At 51.8% G+C, this 20,294-nt stretch overlaps 8 protein-coding genes across 8 annotated transcripts; 3 read left to right on the top strand and 5 right to left on the bottom strand.

Annotated features, from left to right (window-relative positions):
• Positions 1–236: 236 nt before the first annotated feature.
• Positions 237–1,475, top strand: AA0111_g11968 (hypothetical protein; the record flags this gene model as incomplete). The annotated part of the gene is made up of 1 exon (XM_028645893.1): positions 237–1,475. The coding sequence occupies one exon, from the start codon at positions 237–239 to the stop codon at positions 1,473–1,475; it is 1,239 nt and encodes a 412-aa protein (XP_028500453.1).
• A 1,010-nt stretch (positions 1,476–2,485) lies between these two features.
• AA0111_g11967 (Galactose oxidase) lies at positions 2,486–4,039 on the top strand (the record flags this gene model as incomplete). The annotated part of the gene is made up of 1 exon (XM_028645892.1): positions 2,486–4,039. The coding sequence occupies one exon, from the start codon at positions 2,486–2,488 to the stop codon at positions 4,037–4,039; it is 1,554 nt and encodes a 517-aa protein (XP_028500450.1).
• A 435-nt stretch (positions 4,040–4,474) lies between these two features.
• Positions 4,475–5,278, bottom strand: AA0111_g11966 (hypothetical protein; the record flags this gene model as incomplete). The annotated part of the gene is made up of 2 exons (XM_028645891.1): positions 4,475–4,978; positions 5,036–5,278. 2 exons carry the CDS (start codon positions 5,276–5,278, stop codon positions 4,475–4,477), a joined length of 747 nt encoding a protein of 248 aa, XP_028500449.1.
• Positions 5,279–6,098: 820 nt separating this feature from the next.
• AA0111_g11965 (hypothetical protein) lies at positions 6,099–7,210 on the bottom strand (the record flags this gene model as incomplete). The annotated part of the gene is made up of 2 exons (XM_028645890.1): positions 6,099–6,616; positions 6,670–7,210. 2 exons carry the CDS (start codon positions 7,208–7,210, stop codon positions 6,099–6,101), a joined length of 1,059 nt encoding a protein of 352 aa, XP_028500452.1.
• Positions 7,211–8,961: 1,751 nt separating this feature from the next.
• On the top strand, positions 8,962–9,208 carry AA0111_g11964 (hypothetical protein; the record flags this gene model as incomplete). Its single annotated transcript, XM_028645889.1, has 2 exons — positions 8,962–9,034; positions 9,087–9,208. 2 exons carry the CDS (start codon positions 8,962–8,964, stop codon positions 9,206–9,208), a joined length of 195 nt encoding a protein of 64 aa, XP_028500451.1.
• A 1,593-nt stretch (positions 9,209–10,801) lies between these two features.
• On the bottom strand, positions 10,802–12,784 carry AA0111_g11963 (hypothetical protein; the record flags this gene model as incomplete). Its single annotated transcript, XM_028645888.1, has 1 exon — positions 10,802–12,784. The coding sequence occupies one exon, from the start codon at positions 12,782–12,784 to the stop codon at positions 10,802–10,804; it is 1,983 nt and encodes a 660-aa protein (XP_028500447.1).
• Positions 12,785–13,317: 533 nt separating this feature from the next.
• AA0111_g11962 (hypothetical protein) lies at positions 13,318–14,737 on the bottom strand (the record flags this gene model as incomplete). The annotated part of the gene is made up of 3 exons (XM_028645887.1): positions 13,318–14,375; positions 14,422–14,619; positions 14,665–14,737. The coding sequence occupies 3 exons, from the start codon at positions 14,735–14,737 to the stop codon at positions 13,318–13,320; spliced, it is 1,329 nt and encodes a 442-aa protein (XP_028500444.1).
• Positions 14,738–19,383: 4,646 nt separating this feature from the next.
• AA0111_g11961 (hypothetical protein) lies at positions 19,384–19,797 on the bottom strand (the record flags this gene model as incomplete). The annotated part of the gene is made up of 2 exons (XM_028645886.1): positions 19,384–19,519; positions 19,634–19,797. 2 exons carry the CDS (start codon positions 19,795–19,797, stop codon positions 19,384–19,386), a joined length of 300 nt encoding a protein of 99 aa, XP_028500443.1.
• Positions 19,798–20,294: the final 497 nt, after the last annotated feature.

Raw genomic sequence — 20,294 nt, 5'->3', positions numbered from 1 at the left:
GAAATCCTCATGGCGATTGCGACTTCCGACTGCCCCATCTAGTTTCCAGAGGGAGTCGCAGTACAGGGGCTGAGGTTGGAGAAGACGCTTATAGCAATGACGGCAAACCATCAGGGAATAAGTATGACCGTCGACACTTTAAAGATATTCGGGGTATATCTCGCACCGCTCTAGAACGCTTGGTACTCCATCTGATCGATCCGAAAGAAGAACTTCCCTTTAGCAGCTGTCGCGTCATGCAACGAAAAGAGGGATCTTTCCACCATGCAGTGTTCTTGATGATCGAGGACGGTCACCAAGTCACGCAAGAGTACATTCTCAAAATTCCTGCACATGGCACACGAGGCGAATGGCAGATCAACGATAACGTAGCTCTGAAGAGTGAGGCTGAGCTGATGCAACACATCTGGCATCACACAAACTGCCCAGTGCCAGAGGTTATCGCATATGATGGGAGTCTCGAGAATGCGATAGGCGCACCATACATTCTCATGAGGAAAATGGACGGCATTTCTGCAATGGACATGTGGATCGGTCAGCCCTACAAGACGACGATCAGCACAAAAGTACACCTAAATGCCGACGATCCTTTACCGGAGTTGGAACAGAAGCGCATTACGTTCCTGCGCTCTCTTGCGCGAGCTATGAGCGAACTTGCGCCGCTGGAGTTTGAGTATACTGGTATGCCTTCCTTCTCTGACCCGAAAGATAAGCAACCAAGCTACATTGGTCCATTTTGGCGATGGCATACAAAGACTGTCATGGACAAGTTTGCATCTGAAGGGTCATTCGATACCAGCGAAGCCTTCTTCACCGCTGGCATAGATAGGGTGAATAGTGCGGAGCGCAGCTCATCATCTGGTACCCACGACGTGGCGAAGATTGGTGTTTGGATAATGATGAGAATGGTGATGTCGTCGGCTCCCTTTGCAACAACAGAGTCATCGCATAGTAAGCAAATCCAAAGCGAAGACGTTAGCAACGGCGTACCAATACGCGAAACATTTGTCCTTCGGCACGACGATCTCGATCTCCAAAACATCCTGGTAGACGAAGATGGCAACGTTACTGGTATAATCGACTGGGACGGGTGCGCAGCAGTGCCACACTGCCTTGGTTATGCTTCGATGCCCACGTTTCTCCGACGCGACTGGCTCCCAAACTATGATATATCACGGCTGCCACATCTGTCCTGGTCGCTGGATCGCTACCGAGAATTGTACGCCCAAGCTATGGAAGAAGTTTGCAAGTCTTCGGACGCGAAGTACACGCGCAAGTCGCCCATGTATCAACTGGTATCAGCTGCACTGGATAAGGATGCTGAGTGGATCGATGTCGTTGAGGCGCTGCTGCACGATATGTCAGAATTTAGACGTGTTGATGCGCATGCGTTTTGCCGGAGGCTGGGGCATGGATGGCCGGCTGCAGAAGAGGCGTTAAAGGCAAAGATCACAAAGTGGTTGAAGCCTCAGTGAAAGCAGCGGTGTAGGTGACATCATGAATACCTAGGTAACGGAGGCTGGGGAAGTGGTATGCTTCTTCTCCTTGGACTGACAGCGGTCGTCGCATTATCACGCGTATCCTGATAATTCATAGGTAATGATACGCGTGCGATCTCGATAGCCAACTAAGAATACGATGGTTCGGTGTGACTGTGCAGGGTGTTCTGTGGTTTGAGTCACGCTAAGAGTGGTTGCCGAGGAGCTTGTTTACGCACTGACTCGCCAGCTTATCAGTGCTGCACGTCATTCGTACCGGGCTGTCAGTTCTTCTCCCAAGATTCATTCTTGCGCACTAACTTCAACACGCGCATCGTCAGATCTTGACATAATCGTCCCTCACATCGGATGAATACCATCAAGATGCAATGTTCGTATCACCCCGCAACGGCCAACAGCAATCGATAAACTATTTGTGCGCCGCGCTTAGGCCAAGTCGCGTCTCTGTGCGACCAAGACGGATCGCGGCTGTTCAGCTTCTCAGCCCTATCTCACGCGAACCTCTTCTCGTAAAGCTTACCTGACGGATCGATCTAAACCACCTCACAAGACACGTACGAATGCGTTAACGCATGTACAACGTTCTCTTGCAGACTAAGAACTACCACACCTGCAGATGCCGAGAGCTAATCGTGGACCATTGACCGGCTGTAGTGTCGCCGGGGTAGCGTTATGAGTATAGCACTACTCCAAGAGCATGAGCCCAGCTCGTGATGTAGCTCTTAGGTTGTCTACCTGGTATCGGCTCGGTATTGATTGGGATCGACTACCAATGGGAACGTGCTCAACAACATTGGCGACCACAATTCTAGATTTGCGATTCGGAGATGGCGGTGCGGGAAAAGCAACGTGCCTGCCACCGTCCCAGCACACGAGTATAAAACAAACACACCATGGACATCTTCGGACACGAGCACCGCCCACCCACAGTCGCTATCGTCTTCATCTCCTTGCACCTACAGTGCATATTAATAAGTTAATTCATAATGGTTTCTCACTCAAAGGTAGCGGCCACGCTTCTGCCATTCTTCTTCTCAGTCACATTCGCTCAGGACCAAGGAGGAGCATTCACTCCGAACCAAGGATCATGGGGTCCAGTCATCAACTTTCCCATCATTCCGGTTGCGGCCTACATCGTCCCGGAATGGCCATCTCCCACCCGTATGATGGTATACTCTGCGTTCTCGCCGAACTCATTCGGAGGTGAACGAGGTATCACTCAGTTCGCCGAATACAATCTGGTATCTGGTCAAATGTCCACTCGCCAGGTTTCCGAAACCAACCACGACATGTTCTGTCCTGGAATGAGTCAGCTAGGCGATGGAAGACTGATCATCACCGGAGGAAGCAACGCTGAGAAGACGACTATATACCAGCCGGAAACCAACACGTTTGTCCCCGGACCGGATATGAAGGTACCTCGCGGATACCAGAGCAGTGCTGTCCTGTCTAATGGAAAGGTCTTCACAATTGGTGGATCGTGGAGTGGCCCACGAGGTGGAAAGCCAGGAGAGATTTATGACCCGGCATCAAATTCGTGGACGCTTCTACCTGGCGCTGCTGTGGAGCCGATGTTGACATATGACCACGAGGGCATCTTTCGCGAGGATAACCACGCCTGGCTCTTCCCTTGGCGCAATGGCACCGTCTTCCAGGCCGGGCCCAGCAAGGCGATGAACTGGTACTACACCGATGGCGAAGGTGGTGTCAGCCCAGCAGGTATCCGTGACGATGTCAACGATGCCATGTGTGGTGTTCACGTCATGTACGATGTTGGCAAAATCTTCACTGCAGGCGGAGCGCAGTACTACGATCGTGCGCCCGGACTCGCTGTCGCGCATTTGATGGAGATCAACAATGTCGGCGCCCCCGTAACCGCCGAAAGGATCCCCGACATGCACCAGCAACGCGCCTTTGCTAATGTCGTTGTCCTTCCTGATGGCAAGATCTTGGTTACTGGTGGACAGCGCTGGGCTCAAGGCTTCACCGACATCGATCCCGTCTTCACTGCCGAGATGTTCGACCCTAATACCAAGACATTTACTGAGCTGGCTGCTGAAGCCATTCCCCGGAACTACCACTCTGTTTCCATCTTGCTACCTGACGGCACAGTCTTCAGCGGAGGAGGAGGTCTCTGCTGGGACGATGGAACTGGAGGACCGTCCTACCACTGCCGCGACACGGTCGATCATCCCAACGGCCAGATCTTCACACCGCCATACCTTCTCACCGGCGCTCCTCGTCCAATCATTCAGGATGTTGCATCGAGCATCGTCACGCACGGTGGCGAGTTGAGAGTCAAGATGCAAGGTTCAGCTGACGGCGTGACGTTCTCTTTCATCAGAATAGGAAGCGTTACACACAACGTGAACAGTGATCAAAGGCGCATTCCGCTCCAGCCAAGGATCGAAGGGGAAGAAGTCGTCTTGCCCATCATGAACGACTCCGGTGTCGTGCTACCGGGAGCGTGGTACCTGTTTGCTGTCAGCGCGGAGGGTGTGCCCAGTGTAGCCAGGACTGTGTGGGTAAAGCAGGCATAGGTTGATGAAATGCTTGACGATAATGGCCACAGGTTTTGCTTCCAGGAGTAATCAGGTTCGGGTTAGATGGTGGTTGCAATGATGAAAAATTTCGCAGGCCAACAACTTTTTGGATGCCTGTACATATTTTGCTTCATATAGATAGACGTTATTAGGGTAATGAGGTATTCACAATTCTTAATTCCAGCCAAGTCGTATCCGAGTTGAAATGGATTTGATGTGATGTTTGAATATCACCCCGGCATCGCTTCCGTTGACGCGGACGGCGTTGCACTAATTAGAACCCATAGGTTAACTCTTTCTAGCGCACAAGGTTGGATTGGAACCAATTCGACAGAAAAGCACTCAGTATTAACCAAATATCGCTCGCTAACTAGTATTTATGCGAATAATCTCCATTGAGCCGCTCGTTGTGGTGCACACAACTGAGAGAAGCTAGAGTGGTCCTCTCTCCAAAGCCCCTAGTGTATCTCGCATGCTTCCATCAGACGACCCCTCCTTGTCTTCGATCTTCTTCTCCTCGACTTTTGGTGCTGGTGGCGGTGGTGGAATCTGCGCGACCCAAAACTTTGGGTATTGCCGCTGAATGTTGTTGCCCATGACTGCCGTAACAAGCACGACCGTCGAGGACAATAGCAAGACAGGCAAGAAGTACCACCGCAGCGCCCAGATGTGCTGATCAACACACGGCATAAGTGCTGTTGCTCCAGCAGGCGGGTGAGTCGTCTTGGTCAGATGCATGACAACGAGAGCGATTGCTGTCGCCAAAGCAGCCGCGAGCCACTGCAGCCGTGGATAGGGGTCTTTCTCGAGGTCGAACTGAAAGATGGTTGCTACGATAACACCAACCAAGCCACTGAAGAAGTGGCCAAAGACCAGAGAGCGTGGTTGCGAGAAAGGCACATCGATAGCGCCATAGCAGAGGATTGCCGAAGCGCCCTGGAGGAATGTTAGTTTGTCGATTGAATTGATCTTTTTGGGAGAAGGGAAACTCACGAATGAAGCAATAATCGGTGGTACAGCGCGACTTCTCATGTAATCCGTATGACCGAAGATGGCGAGAATGACGCTAAGCCCACAAAAGGCGCCTATGAACCCCCAGAGACAAACAACCCATGTGCGAGAGGGTGGTTCTGTCTTGTGTCGATAGCCAAGCCAGTGGCTGACGGGTACTGGAAGACGTGCGAGTCCGCGCTGAATACCGCGCTCAACGGGAACAAGAGGATCCCATATCGGCATTGTGGAGGCAGAAGATGCCTAGCACATACACAAGCGCCAGCAACTACGATAGACACTCGGAGGGGGAGTACAAGTCGAAACAGTCTCGTCGATGGCAGGTGCTCGTTAGATTCAGGACGTCGTAACGGTCGTAGTGTTAAGAAACGAAGACGTGGAAGAGGAGAAAGCTTGTTGAGAGCATGGACTTCAAACCTAGAGTAGGGAATAACGACCCGTGGGACGTCACTACTATTACAGATCGAGCTTGGATCATGCACCCCGGACTGATGGCGCGTGCCGACTTAGTGCTACTAATGACCGCGGCATCTCGTCGAAGTTTGAAGACTTTGCTGATTCCACTATAGCTCCTGTGTACGTGGATGCACGGACAAGCCTGAGATGAATTTGACGCACCTCTACCGTCATCTGCTTGAAAAACGGAAGCTTCACATGAAGGAGATGACGCAGAAATTGCTTAGCGACGCGCAAATGGAAGCTTTTGCAAGGTGCTGATGATGATTTGCATGATGCGGAGAGTGAGTACGCTAAAAGTTTTCCTTACCTAACAAGCCGAGTTTCCGCAGAGCTTCGCACGAATATCGCCGAAGTGCGGCATCACCAACTCTTACGCTTCACACATGCAAAAGTCATTGTTCGGTTCGAGATTGATAGTATTAGGGGGCATGTATACCGTCGCGTAATGTATAGAGGTAGTCTATGCCCGTATATGTTCGTCAAGTCCGTAGAGTTGATCGAATGACCCTCAACAACGCCACAACGCCACGCTAAAGCCCAGATATTCGGCATGCATTCGAGATGAAAATCGTAAACGTCGTCGCAATCAGACAGCCTGCCAGGTATTGCTGTTTGGATCTTTTGGTAGGCTTGAGTCGGAGCCTTTGGTACCGAGTGCAGTAGCCACTGAATCCACTCTAATATTTCCCTTTACTTTCGCACTGTCCGCGTCATCATCATTGTTCATGTCCTCGACGTTGTCCTTGACGGTCGGTAAGCTCATGTCAGCCACAAAACTCGGCTTGGTAAGCTGATGCTCTTTCAATATGCCCATCTTCTTCAACCAATTCTCAGCTGGGCTCTTAAGCCAGGGAAGCGACGTAGCGATAATGCCAATCTCCTCTTCCAGCTTGGCCCACATTGAAGGCACGATGGTAGCCTGCATCACGTCACCTTGGCCGAAAGACGTGAATGTTGTCATCTTGGCGCAGTTAATTGCCGTTGCAAGAAGACCGAGGGCCATTAGGACGCCGATGAGCATCTTCTCCGATTGAGAACGGTTCAGGGTACGAACTAAGCGGATTGGCATGAGGGAAAGAGTAAGATCCATAGCGATGTAAACACCTAACAGAACGGTTAATCGGGCCCATTGACGGTGGCATGGATGGACTTCTTACCAGCGATAACCCATCCCAAGAGGATGATGGGATCCAGGTTCCAGCATTTGGAAGAGATACCAGTATCCCAGTTGGAGCTGATGGGTGTGCACTGTGCAAACTGAATCACAAAGTAGCCCCAGGAGATGACCGTCTGGAGACCCATGATGAAGTACAATGGCCATCGCCACAGTCTTTCGGTTCCAAAACGCAGTAGCGAGCACGCGACAGACAGTCGAACGAGCCATAGCGTCAGGAGCCACACGGTCTGGAGCGCGAATTGGACCCTTAGTGTCTGCTTGAGCGTCTCGGGTGTGAAGAATGCTGCTGGTTTACCCCATCCGTACGCGGTCGACGCGATGGCCAAACATATGCCGACTAAGGACATTGGCTCCGCGACCACGATGATCCAGTCATCGAGATACAGCTGTCCGGTCCTCTTTACGCGTGTATAGATACGCGCAATGACCAGGAAAAGTGCGACGACTCCAAAGGAAATAACGGGTCCAAGGTAAATGGCAGCTTTGTTGGAGTAAGGCGGCACGGCCATGGAGCTGGACATTGTGGCGTGTAGTTGGTCGTCAACTTGAGGTGGGAAGAAAGGTATGTAGGCGTCCGGGGTATCGTAACCGTCTTACACACTATGTGCGTCTAGTTGTCATGGGCTTTGAAGAATTACTCAGGGATTCCTCGCAAGACTTATGTGTACTAGAGCAGCACACCTGTCGACTAAATTGTAGTTGCACTCCGCGGATTGACGAAACGAGAAGATGAATGAGAAGAAGAAAGAGAGGGTCTTGACGCACTGTGCCTGATTAATGAAGAAACTCGAACTTTATCACCTCGGAATCCGGCCCATCGACGCTATATACGGGAGGCTGCACGCGTCGTACATCCCGCTTTCTGACAGGCAGGCCATGGACTGAGGAGGCGCCCGGCCGTATGCCCTCTTGAAGGTACCATTTACCACCTGCAGGTACACAAGGTTCAAAGTTCAAACTTTGGATCCTTTGGCGCGGAGACGAGCTTGCGCAATGCAGATTCAGTGGGGAGGGAACCGTTGCTTTGATACGCAAATGGCCTCTCGGGCATCCATCTCCAGGTGCAGTTGCGGATGAGCCGTTTTCCACGCGAGTGTTAGGCTGTCTTTGGTCTAGAGGCTTCGCTCGGCTGGGTATAGTGAGGCTATCGCAAGCGGGTAGTCGCGTGGCATGATTCACGAACCCGGAGCAGCTGAAGCAATGGCTTCGTTTCGCTGGGTTAGCATCATCCTCCCCCTTTGAATTGGCAGCTCCGCCCGCGAGCACATTTATGCTCTGCATGCACGTCAACGGTGAATGTTACAAAGCCTTTTCCCCCGGATCTTGGCCCGTCGCAACGACTTCAGGGACCAGATGAGTAGGAAAGGAAGAAACAAAAAAAGGCGAAGAATATAGCATTGCCACACGCCACAGCCGACTGCTGTGTGTATATATTGCTGCTGCAATAAGGATGCACATCTCGTAACAAGAGATTTACCACTCAATTCTTCACTTCGCTTCGCACTTCCGACCAATCGGTTGAAGAAGCATTGCCGTCTAGGCCTGGTCCAGCGGCAGTACGTGCTTACCGTGTCCGCGCGCGCGCCCATGGTGTGATCTGAGGATTTGCAGCTGAGCGCGATTATTGGTGGCATTTAGCGGTCTGAGTCGCGATGGCATCCATGAGGATGGAGAGTTTGTCTGCGAGTCAACGGTGGTGGGGTGATTGCATTGCGCAAGACAAAGGGATGCTAGTTGTTGGGAGTGCAGGAACGCCGAAAGATTGGACGGGGCGGAGGGCGGAAGAGGGCGGATCGCGAGAAATTGGATACCTTGTTGACTTGTGTGGATGGTTCAGGCAAACCGTTTGGCACAAAAGTAGGATTCAAAATCTGGTAATATCCACAAGCTCTGCATTGTAGGACCAAAAGTCGTATCTGCGCCATACTTGTCGCATGCTGCACGGCTGTTGGCGTTCACGCTACGTATCGTCCGTAACGCGCCAGCTCAACCACTGCATGAGAAATTACCGATGGAAGAATGTAAGCCCAACTTCGGGCCTTCTTCTGCGAACTTCAGCTCTCAAGAAGGATTTACCGGCTTGGTGTCCGATGTGTATGAAGAGGCTCCGCGAGATGCTATTGGTCTATGACATCATGCCCCTCACTCTAGCGCGACTACACAACTTTGCATTGAAACTCTATCGCAACATGGCAACCCGAACATCGATTATAAACCACATCCTACATTCCATCGTTCTCCATCCACCGAAATTCGTCCTGAAGGATTTGCCATGGTCCAGTGTCCAGAGTGTGACGCAGGGGCTGACTTGACGAAAGACGGTGCTTGGGCGCATTGCGCTTCCTGTATGTCCTGTGCACTTGACGTTGGAGGTTATCCGTTCTGAATCAGCGCCAGGTAACACGGTCTTCGAGCCTGGAAAAGAAGGTAGTCACTACAAGGGCAGTGGCAGCGGCTCCGGTGACAAAGAGGAAGAGAAGAAGAGCGACTCCAAAGATGAGAGCGTGAAGAAGGATTGAGTCTACCAGGGATGAGTTTGATGTCGAGCGTTCAGAGATGCTACGAGATATACATGTATGGTCGCTGAGTGTCGATATGGGGTTGTCTTCACTGGCCGAATGTGCTGCAACGTACTCCAGTCAGCTGATATGTTTGACAGGCACTTAAAATTCTGTACAACAAAACCTCACCATGTGTCTAATCACTTTCCATGTTCAACTGTGTTAGTTGGGAGATTACACTTACAATACACAGGCCGCAATATCCCATTACCCATATAGAATATTCTTGTACCTACGGCGTACTCACCGACAATGCTGTACTAGTATGAGTCGCGGCAAATGTTAACTTTAGTCCCTTTTAGTATTTCGATGTCGCTTCATTCTCCCGCTAGACTTTCAGTCATCTCTCAGTTCCAGGGCACTGCGCTGATGCGCGAACCTTCCAAAGCGGTCATTTCTCCCGACTCAAACTCGAGTACAATCTTGAGCTCCTGCAATTCCTGGAATTCTCAGATTCGCATCGACCACCGCAAAAGAACTCCAATGATGGAGCTAGGGCTTCTTCTGGCAGAGTGAATTGATGACGTAAGAGACGCGCGAGCTTTGGCGAAGCTAGAACATGTGCTACGCGGTTCTCTCGAGCGGAAAAGCAAGGTACACCGTCTTACGTTGATCATGCTACTACAGCTAGGTCACAGAGAGCCGACTGCTAAGATAGGGGAGAAGTAGTGGCAAATTGGCATCGACGTCAAGATCAATGCAAGAACTCTGTAGGACATGTGACGTTTGCCTGGAAAGAATACGCCTCCAGAGCCATTGTACTTGATCGTGACTTTACATGGCCAGCTACGGATTACCCTGAGTATCAGTTAACCTCTGAGGATAGAGTGCGGAACCCTGCTCCACCACTGGAGAACAATCGTTTGACGTTTGGGAATCAACTCGGCATTTCCCGTAGGAAACGTTGATGGCGAGAAACAGTGGTGCCAAAGGAACTCTAGCAGTACGCTAGCCTTGAAACTTTCACGTCCCTGTTTGAGTAAATCGTTTGAAATATGAGAAGCAAGTCTTTTTGAATTGGGTGTTTCGTTTCGAGCAGACGATGTACTTACTGGGGCTCATAGTCTGACCGTCGACTGACAGTGACTTTGACAAGTGTCTCCGAGCCTATTGATATACGCAACGGGATATGATACATGTAGCCATATTGACTACGTTCTTTAAGCTGGAGAGCGTTGATTCCGTAGGTCGGGTAGGTCGAAGTGGGTATAGTCAAAAGACTCGGTGTGTGAAAAGAGCCAAAGTCTAACATGCCGCCGTTGTATGAGGGGGGAGAGAGAGGACAGGTGCGCTTATCTCATCTTGTGTGATATCTGGAGTCTTGACAGTAGGGGTAGAGTGACTGACTCGAAACTGTCGTGGGCAAACTTGTAGCAATCGTAGCGTACTGCAGCGTTGCAAAACACTGCAGTCCGTGAAGCAATGCATAATCTCAGCTGACATTATCAGGATAGGTATTCCGTACATCTCGCATGACATTGCATACTCAACTCATCTTCTACATCGCCTAGCGCACACAAAGCCACCAAAACCCAACCCAACCATCCTCTCTTAAAGCCCATATCCCCTCAACCACCTCAACTCCCTAGCCTGCTGCTCCAACGCCCTCCTCATCTCCACGTCATACTGCCTCTCCTTAACTTTGTCCCCTTGGTGTCCCCCCTCCATACTCTCCCCCTGTACTTCCAACGCATCCTCAAAAACATCCCTCGCCATGGGCGGCTCCTTGCCAAAGCCCAAAAGCCCCAATCTTCCATCCCCCGTCCATAGCACCAGGTTATTCAGGCCTAGGCAAGAGAACGACTCGGTAGACTCTGGTGCGTATTGGGATGTTGTTGTTGTAGTAGGAAGAATCTTCTGGACAATGTCGCCCCAACTGGCCTCTGAATCTGGCGTCGCGTTTACGAGGTTACCATGATCATGCTGCTGCTCCAGAGTAGAAACAGAACCATCCTTTGGCCGTCGTTGAAAATCGTTGATATTGAGCTGCCTCACAGGCGTCGAGCCGTCCCTCTCCACCCACTTCAATCCTCCATTTCCATCTGCAAAAACCAGACGAGTCCCATGTGGCGCCACAGACAAGAGTTTGGAGCTACTAGCCGTCTGCCGGTTTTGATAGTATGCTTTTGAGCGACCGCCACGGCCCCCGGATGTTGTCGTGCGGCTATCGCTCGAATTGATACTCCTCTCCGGTTCGCCAGATAGACCATACAGCTCCAGACTGCCTTTACCCTTGTACTCGCCCGCTGCGATCAAGGTAAACCCCCTTGTAGATTTGACGTCGTGGAGGAGAGACGGATTGGCGTAAGGGGTACCAAGACGCAGATGATGCGGCACAAAAGGGTGAGGGAAGGCAGCAAGGCAAGACAGACGAGCGCCCGAGTGCACAGTACCGCGCAGACGGGGAAAATATCTCCGATCAAAGTTTAGCATCGAGGTGAAGCGGCCAGCGACCCAGATATCGCCGTTGCCGTCCCACTCGCGCGTCGTGGGCAGATGGAGGATAGACAGCGCGCCGGGCTGGGACAGGCTGACATGGCCGTGTAGGTCCCCGGTATCGAGGCGCGAGAAGTCGTTATCTGCCGGTCCGCCAATGAGTTCGCAACGCACCGAAGAAGAAGGTGGCGCAGGCGGTTTCCGGCTATCGTGCAGATGCAGCGTCCAGTTTGTTCCAATCGTCAAGGGCGTGCTGTGATGTGCTTCGCTCAGCGCGGTGATGGGAAACGGATACGGCGTGCGCGAGACGATTTGAAGCGTATTCAGATCTGTCTCGACCAGCTCGTTCTTGACAGCGAAGAAGCCTTTGGCCAACTTGCTGTCTATGCTCACGCACTCTACCGCACCCGTTTCCGTCATGATGGCGTGGCTCTGCCCAAGTCTCGTGTCGTAGTCCAGATCGCTTCCCCGGTTCGCCAGTAACCCGATATCAGACTTGGCAATCAGGGTTCCCTGGCGGTCGCTGGCTGCAGAGGCGTCCCAGATACATATCCGGCCATCGTCTAGGGGCGCGACAAGCTTATCCGCCAGGCCATGCTGATCGAACAAGACACCCGCGCCCGTAGCCTCCCTCCTCACATCCCCATGCTCTTTCCCCTCGGTCCCAGCATCTTGAAACCAACTCAGCCTTGGCTCGGCATGCCTCTGAATAAAGTCGTCGTACCAATTCACCCTCTCGTCAGGATAACTAGGATCCCAGTTGGCTATCAACGCCTGGCGTCTCCTGCCGGCGTTCCTCTGCTGCTGTACGTCAGCGCTCGGCGCATCTGTGTCGTGCACCGAGGTATCGAATGTGTTGGAGAGAGTATCGGCGGCGCGTATGAGCTCAGCGAGTCGGGGGTCGATGTCGGCAGGCGTGATGTCGAGGCGGCGGCGACGGCGTTCAGCGGCAGAATGGGAGAAGCAGAGAGACTTCCAGAGATTGTTGTCGCGCGAGAGGGAAAGAAAGGCGCGGGAGACGTGTTGGAGGTTGACGAGCTCGGCGGGTTCGAGGTAAGAGATTATGTTGAGGATGAGCTCGTCGGGCAGGTGGATCATGGCGATAGACAAGGAAGAAACGGATGGGCGCTCTAATGCTACGTGTGAGCGACAATGATGGTTGCGACACGCGTTATCTTGGGCATCTTCGAGTCCCCCCACACCTTCTCCGGGTTCAAGGGCTCAAGGGCTGACGACATGCCGCCGACGGACATGACTCGCTGCCCTTTTCCCCCCCACACACCGCCTTCCCCCATTCGCACTCGACATTTTCTGGCGAGGGCTGATGTCCATGTCCAAGTAAAATGAGTATAATCCTCTGATTTAAACTAGTCGTCACAAGTTGCTAGAAACGTCTTTGCAGTCACATAAATTCTGCATTTCAAGATCAGAACAGCATCTTGCTAATCTGAATCTATATCTGTATTTGAAGGCATCGCTACCCTCCTTCATTATACACAAAATTCTCGTGCATGGTATCTTCCCTATATTTTGCCAAAAGAAAAAGAAAAGAAAGGCTGCAGTAGCCACATCATGTATATGTTAATGCCTTCCCAAAGAAACGCCTGTCTGGAAAAGTGAACAACCCCCCTCTACCGCTTCGGCATCTGCTTCTCCAGATCCTCAGGCGGCGTTGTAACAGACGGCAGCTCAGCCACAGGTTGTGGAGGCCTGTACGGTTGATACGGCTGCCCCTTCTCATTAAGGACAGGATGGACACTATTATCAGGCAGTTCCGCAGCATCGGGGTGGCTGAAGGCTGCTTGTGCAGGCGAGTACTGAGGTGGTTGGCTATCCCACGTACTCCTATTCCCATTACCACCACCAATCCCAACAGCATCAGGTCCGTAGGGAGCACCCTGTCCCGGTTGGAAACCATTTCCGGAAGGAAGTTCAGAGACGCGATTTGGCTGACCGGCTCCAACGGGGTTACCATCAATCTCTGCCGTGGCGGGTCGCGAGTTTCGGTACGTCTCTTTCTTGCTGAGTTTTGCTGCCGCGGCACCGCCGACGAGCGGGCTGTCTCCTCCAATTTCCGAAGCTTCTTTGTACGGGTTGGCGGCTTGTTGGCGACGCTTGCGGAGGAGCCAGAAGATTATACCGAGGAGAGCGAGTGCGAGGGGAATGCCGACTGCGCAACCGATGATAAGACCTAGGTTCGAGCTCGATCCGCTGTCAGAGTCTCCATTGGCATTGTCGTTGCTTGAGCCGGCGGTTGCAGTCGGGGTAACGAGAATGGTGTTTTCAATCGTGACTACTCCCGCACTGCCTGTGGAAAGGCTCGTCGCAACGGAGCTAAAAGGCGTAGGCGTAGTCGTAACCGAGTTTGGCGTTGCAGTTCCCGAATCTGAATCGCCGGTCGTAGAAGGAGCAGCTGAAGACCGCTGCGCTGAAGTTTGCGATGCTGAGTTTCCACCTCCTGATGATCCACCACTCGTCGCGAGGCCAGTAATGGTGGCGATGTTGGGGTTAGTCGACGCTTGATTTGAGCCAATCGTCGCATAGGCATTTCCGTTTTGCAGCGCGAAAAAAGGTCGTGGTGACGGTGATTCCTGGCAGCATTTTACGTTTGTGTCGTCTGCGTTGCAGCACCACTGGTTGTCGTGATCGGCGCACTGCTTTATCGACTCGCCACCACCGACTGTCATACCTGTTGTACGTCAGTCATGTTCAGTTTAACAAGTCGGCGTTCCTACCGTATGTGCACATGTTCGAAGCACATCCTTCCGACTTCCACGTCTTGTCTGTACAGCTATATCGGCCGTACAAGTTATTGGCGGGATAGTGGCAGAGACCATTGTCGAGACACTCCCAGCTATCCGGACAGCAAGCAGAACCCTCTGCTGATGAGCAGGGCTTCTCTGTGTCTGGGGCTTTGTTGCCATTGGGGTAGTCTGTTCGGTCAGCCGTTGTTCGTCGACAATACACGGGATACCTACAGCATTGCTGGGCAGTAGCATGAGCCGCAAGAGCAGCGACGGCAGCAGCGCGCAACCACACGAGTGTAGGCATGATGCGCTTTCGTCCAGAATGGATCCCTTGCTCGGTGAAAAGAGCGGTGCTTTGACGCCTCAATCAATCCTCGCACTCGGTCGACGTTGTGATTTCAAATGTCAAGTGGAGCTCGCTCAGAGTAAGGGTAAGTGAAGTGAGAGTGCAAGAAAGGACAAGGTCATGGAGACGGCCAGTAGCTGGAGATCAAAGACAAGGAACAGAAAGGCGACTGCACGATGATCGCACACACGACTCTGTGCCGACGCCGTTTGCACGCCATCCAAGCCCTGTCGCTCTCATCCTGGATATACACCGAACGAGCACCCAACCGCAAAAAAGCAAACTTTACCCCATTCGTCCAATTAAACTTCTTTCTCCACAACGCATACGCCCCCCTCGGTTGCTCGCAATTCGTTCGTCTAGTTACCGAGTGAGTGGCAGGTCACGGTGAGGTCATCGGATATAGCGGTCCCTTGCGCTAGTTCCAAAGCGGGTCCCCGTATCGCTCCTCAAGGTTGCGATGAAAGGTGGTACCAACCCGCAACCACGCCGATCCATTGTCGCGCACTGTGGCTTTAGCGAAGCCACGCATACCTGAAACTAACGCAGTCGACCTTTAATACAGCCCGGAATGCGAACCACTTTGAAGCTGCTGGTGGCGCAGAGCAAGCTCCTTTTACTGTTACTGCGCTCAAGTGACATGCCGCCGATACGAGCGATCGACGCCCCCGTCGCGGGCGAGTTGAAGGGCATGATTCGAGAGAAGGAAAACCGGCTTTCGCGGCAGCAGTGCGCTACACCTAGCAGCTGTCTTGCACCCATCCATGCGGTTATCCGTCTCTTATATTAACGTGTGTCGTATGTAGCATGCGCATTTGTACCAATTGCCATGTCTCGCTTCAGCGTGTCGCACCTTGAACCACCACTCACTCCGCGGCTCCTATCTCGTACTGCACCTCGACACTTCGCCTTCATGCCAGCGATGCATGCAGGGATCGCCCATCGGTAATGACGGGCTTCGTATCACGGCGAAACAGAACGTCGCGGAGTTTGAGCGACGCAAATGACGTTGTCGGCGTACGGGGAAAAGGTATCGAGGTTGCAAGCGAACAAGGCCGGGTAGAATTCTAATTGTGGCCCGCCGCCAAAATGGTCTCTCTCAGCCTCGCACGCCGTCGCCTTTGCCCTGCGTTAGGACTGTGACTTCGTACACCCACACTTTTTAGCATAGCTTCTACGGCTTCTACGCAACTTCGTATTCACGGCTGGGTACTTTGCATCGGAATCTCCGGTGCTCCACCATTGGCTTCATGGCGGTATGCAGGTCGTTGTCGATCTACCAGGCCTTGCGAACTATCGTAATCCGATGATTCTAGGGGTTTTTACTGTTATCGCGAGCTCGTGTTTGTGTTGTTGCAAGGTGTTTGTACCACTGTGCAACATCTTGCACGAGCGGCTGTGCCCTGCGCCTGACAGCTTCTACAGCAGTACATGTAGACCTTTTTCATTGTGCCACCTGAAGAGTCGCTGAGTGTCAAAAAGTACTCTTAGGCTCAACCTCGGTACAACTCCATCTTTCCATCGGTCCTTTCCTACTGCTTAGACTTCCACTAGGCGAATCTTTAGGGTCGCAGCTTCGCCGCGCAACTCCACCAAGACCCTCGCCTCCCGTATTCGGTCGAATATGGACATGATTCTTCTCTGCGTTGGTACGCTAGGCACTTGTGGCAATCTACATTGATTTATTGGAAACCGCATCTACACTGTTCGCCAGGTGCCGTGAGCACCGTGGATTTTTCTGCTCGAACTACAAACAAGTTCCTCGTTATACCCACAAAGTGAACTGCGGAATCGAATGCGAATGCTGACACGCGTGCCTAGGCAGGCGCAAGAACTAAAGCTACCAATTCCTCTCCACTCGAATAGGCCCTCCGATCATTACCACTGCATGTCGACAAATGCCTCTCAACAAGAAAAGCCAGGGCCATCGCCTCCGTAGACTCATGATACCACGCGTTCGTGAGGCGATTCCTATGTGCGTTCACTAGACATCGCTCTTCGTCTTCTTCATACACGGCTCAGATCAGACGCTACTCTCAATCCCACCACCGTCGATCTTGTCCACTACTCATAGCAATGCCCTTGAAGACCATCGAGAAACTGGTCAATCTAAAAGACAATCTACGACCTTGCTTGTTGCTTTTAATACCGGAATCCGGAGGGAAGCATCTTCTCGAGATGATCATCATGGCTTCTCGTGGCTACGTGAATGGTAGCTTTAAGCCGTGTTGTCCTTCAAATTCACAAGGAAGATACCCCGGTGGATCTAATTCCTCTCGGGTTCGCGATCTTATAAGTTCAATCCAGAACGCCAACGGAAGACGGATAGTACAGGATCCTCGTTTGTCGTAGATTACCCTCAGGTCATCAGGCCAGTGCCGAGTTCTGAAATCCAATCTCCTTTCTTCCAAACTGTTCGGATAGGCGCCTTGAAAGCCGTTGTAAAAGTCTGGTAGGTGATAGAAGTCGAATCCGGCGCTATCAGAGCTCACACACAGGGCCAAGTACCAATCGCCGTCCCATCCATACTTCGTACAGATAGAGCCAGTCGGGATGAAGAATGTCGTACAGGAACCTTTTGGTCTCTTTCCCGAATATGTCTCGCTGTCTTCAACGAATCTAGGGGTAACGAATTTAGGGGTATCAAATCGATGGGGATGTGCAAAGAAGATGCAATTTCCCCTTTGTTCAATGTGGTCCGTCCTCACTTCTGCGTAACATGTTCGCAAGAACATAAAGCTTGACATTGGCCGGTCGATTTTCCACCATATGTGGTCTTCGTGAAACAGTGTGCGGCTTACGATATCCAGGGAGCAAAGGCAGAAGGTGCAGGTATGACATATCCTCCACAATAGTTCTTCGACAGATACTTCGTAATCGACCTTGAGATTCGAGCCTTCTCCACACAGCGCCAACAGCGAGAACACACGATCATGTGGAACTGCACACTCCTGCATACGAAATTGCTCAAGAAGACGTATAAGACTCCTGCGTTTGAAATACTTCGGACTCATGTTTTGGATTTGCAGTAACCTTATAAGATGTCCGTAGCTATCAGCAGGCCCGAGAAGTGGATGGAAATCATTCATTGGGAGCGTTACTCCACCCGCCATTAGAGCGTGTCGACGTGCAAGAACGACTTCTTGAGTAACCCATGCCCGGGTCCAGTACTCGTGGGCAAAGACGACTTCAACGTCATTGTATCGGTGATCCAACGCGACTTCGTGCAACGCATCGGCTATATCAGGACTTGTTCCCAGCCAAGACACAACCATCCTCGCTCGGGAGTATATGCTTCCCATCTGCTGCACTTGATGCGTTCTCTCTGCAAGATTCTCCTGATCAATACACAACGCATCGATCCATAGCCATCCGAGGTCTTTCTCTCTAGCCTGCTGCAGAAATCTGTATAGATTTGTCCGAACGCGATGCGGCCGCCCGTTGATGATGACTGTGTAGCCTATTTCAGGCTGGCCCCATACGTAGGACAAGCAGATATACTCATCGTCGACCGTCGCATCGCGTATCTCGCATTCAATGTCTCCGCTTTCAGACAGCTTTGGGTGGAGCAAAAGCAGACGAATAGAGCGCTGGGAGAGATCGAGAGATGTATAGGTAAATGGTTCAGCCTTGTGATCGGTGTCGCGAGCGGATAAGCTCATGTTGCTGTCAAGGTCGGGGTATGGTCGTCTGCTCCGAGAAGTCAAAGTACTTTGTTGAGAGAAAAATTGTATGGCGAGATACCAAAAGAGTTGAGATCACAGACAGACATGCTATAGGCAGCACAGAATCTAGATACCAATAAGGCTAGTGTCATAAGCTGCCAAGATCGGGCTGATAGAGACGAGGCAGTGTTGCGTGCGCCACAGTCACCGCAAGGCTGACAAGACTTCGATACCTCGCGCACGCGACAGCCTTCTCGTCTCCTTTCACATCTTCTCTTCTCTTGTCGTCCAGAATATCCACTTCAACTACTGCTGATCATTTGTTTCTACTTTATCACGGAGAAATCCAGTTATGCTGTATATGTGAATATTGTAATTGCTAGAGGACCTACCGGAGTATCACCAAGGATACAATAACAAATAGATAACAAGGCACTTACGACTTTCACATAACCATAAACACTGTCGCTTGTGAAGCCCTCCCTGTATAGGGTGGAGACAATAAGCTGGGTTTCGAACGATAGGTAGTCACGATCCACACATCACCATCACAGCCAGACACAAATTCATTGTAGACATTCCATTCCATTGTAGATGCCTATCAAACATGCAGGATGCAGGAAAAGGTGTCATCCCAATCCCTCCTTGCAAGCCAGCAGCTCTCGCTCACTAGCTAAACCCCATCCACCCCCTTCCAAGTCATGATATCATATCGAAAGTCATAAGAAAGACTAAGATCGTTCGCTCATCGTCACGTTGTACACATGATGAGGCGTTTAGTGGGCTTGACGTCCGCCCTGAGTCTCGTTGGTGATGCCGATGCGCTCAGAGTTCTGTTTTTGAAAAGACGGGCTAGTTAGCGACCATGTTTTCGAGAATGCGCACACCAAGGAACGGGGAAGGGAGGGGGCGGGATGGTGTCGGAAAACAAAAACCAAGTTAACATACCTCGCTCGACTGAACGTCACCCTCCTGGAGGATCTTCTTGAAGATGTCATCCTCCTTTGCGCCAGCACCAAACTCATTCTCTAGCTGCTGCTTGGAAGCCGTGTTGAGCACACCTTGCTTGCCGTGTCTGTTTCCCATGTGTTAGCAAATAAACGTTCTCTTCCCCCATTTAGGGCGCCCAGAAAACACATTCTCTCTGTCCCTTTGCGAACGGGATCGGACGCTGTTGTGACAAACTTACTCGGGTACCATGACCTTCCACCCAGCAACAACATCAACCATAGGAATGCTGCTGTCAGCCTTCCACTTCTGTAGCGCCTCTACGCTCTCGACAAAGATGGTGAATTGGTCGCCTGAGCTGCCCTTGTAGAAGACTTGGGTCTGGGGGGAGTTTCCGCGGGCCATTGTGTCGTGGATGTGGGTATCAAGTGTGGTATCGTACGGAGATTAATTTGTGTGAGAGTGTGTGTGTGTGTGTGTGAGTGAGAGAAGGAGGATTGCAGTGTAAAGTTGAGTACTGGTAATGTGACGATGGAGGGGAAGCTATGGAGGGGCTATTTAGCTGCGCGACAACACAGCTCTGAGCTTTGACCGGTAGCGCTACGTCATTGCCAAGCCCCACGCAGCTTTCATCGCAGCCCGGGAAGCTTGCAGGCTAAAGCAAGTAGAGTGGCTATCTGCTACGTAAGCCTCTTGGTTTCACAGGGCTGCATTGCGGCTCTTGCTGAAACAATGCGGCAAGGGCGTATCGTCTCCCCCCTCCCCTTACTTAGTACCTGCCTATTACACACTTATCCAGAAAGCCGGAGAAGAGACCTCCAGTGACACCGCCACTATCCATCCACCCACCTAGCAGGTTCTGGCCTGACGATTGCATGCAGTCCCCGATATACGATGCGATG

The sequence above is a fragment of the Alternaria arborescens genome, assembly GCF_004154835.1.
Source record: "Alternaria arborescens strain FERA 675 chromosome Unknown contig_62, whole genome shotgun sequence".
Taxonomy (NCBI): domain Eukaryota; kingdom Fungi; phylum Ascomycota; class Dothideomycetes; order Pleosporales; family Pleosporaceae; genus Alternaria; species Alternaria arborescens.
This window is presented reverse-complemented; position numbering and strand designations above follow the sequence as displayed.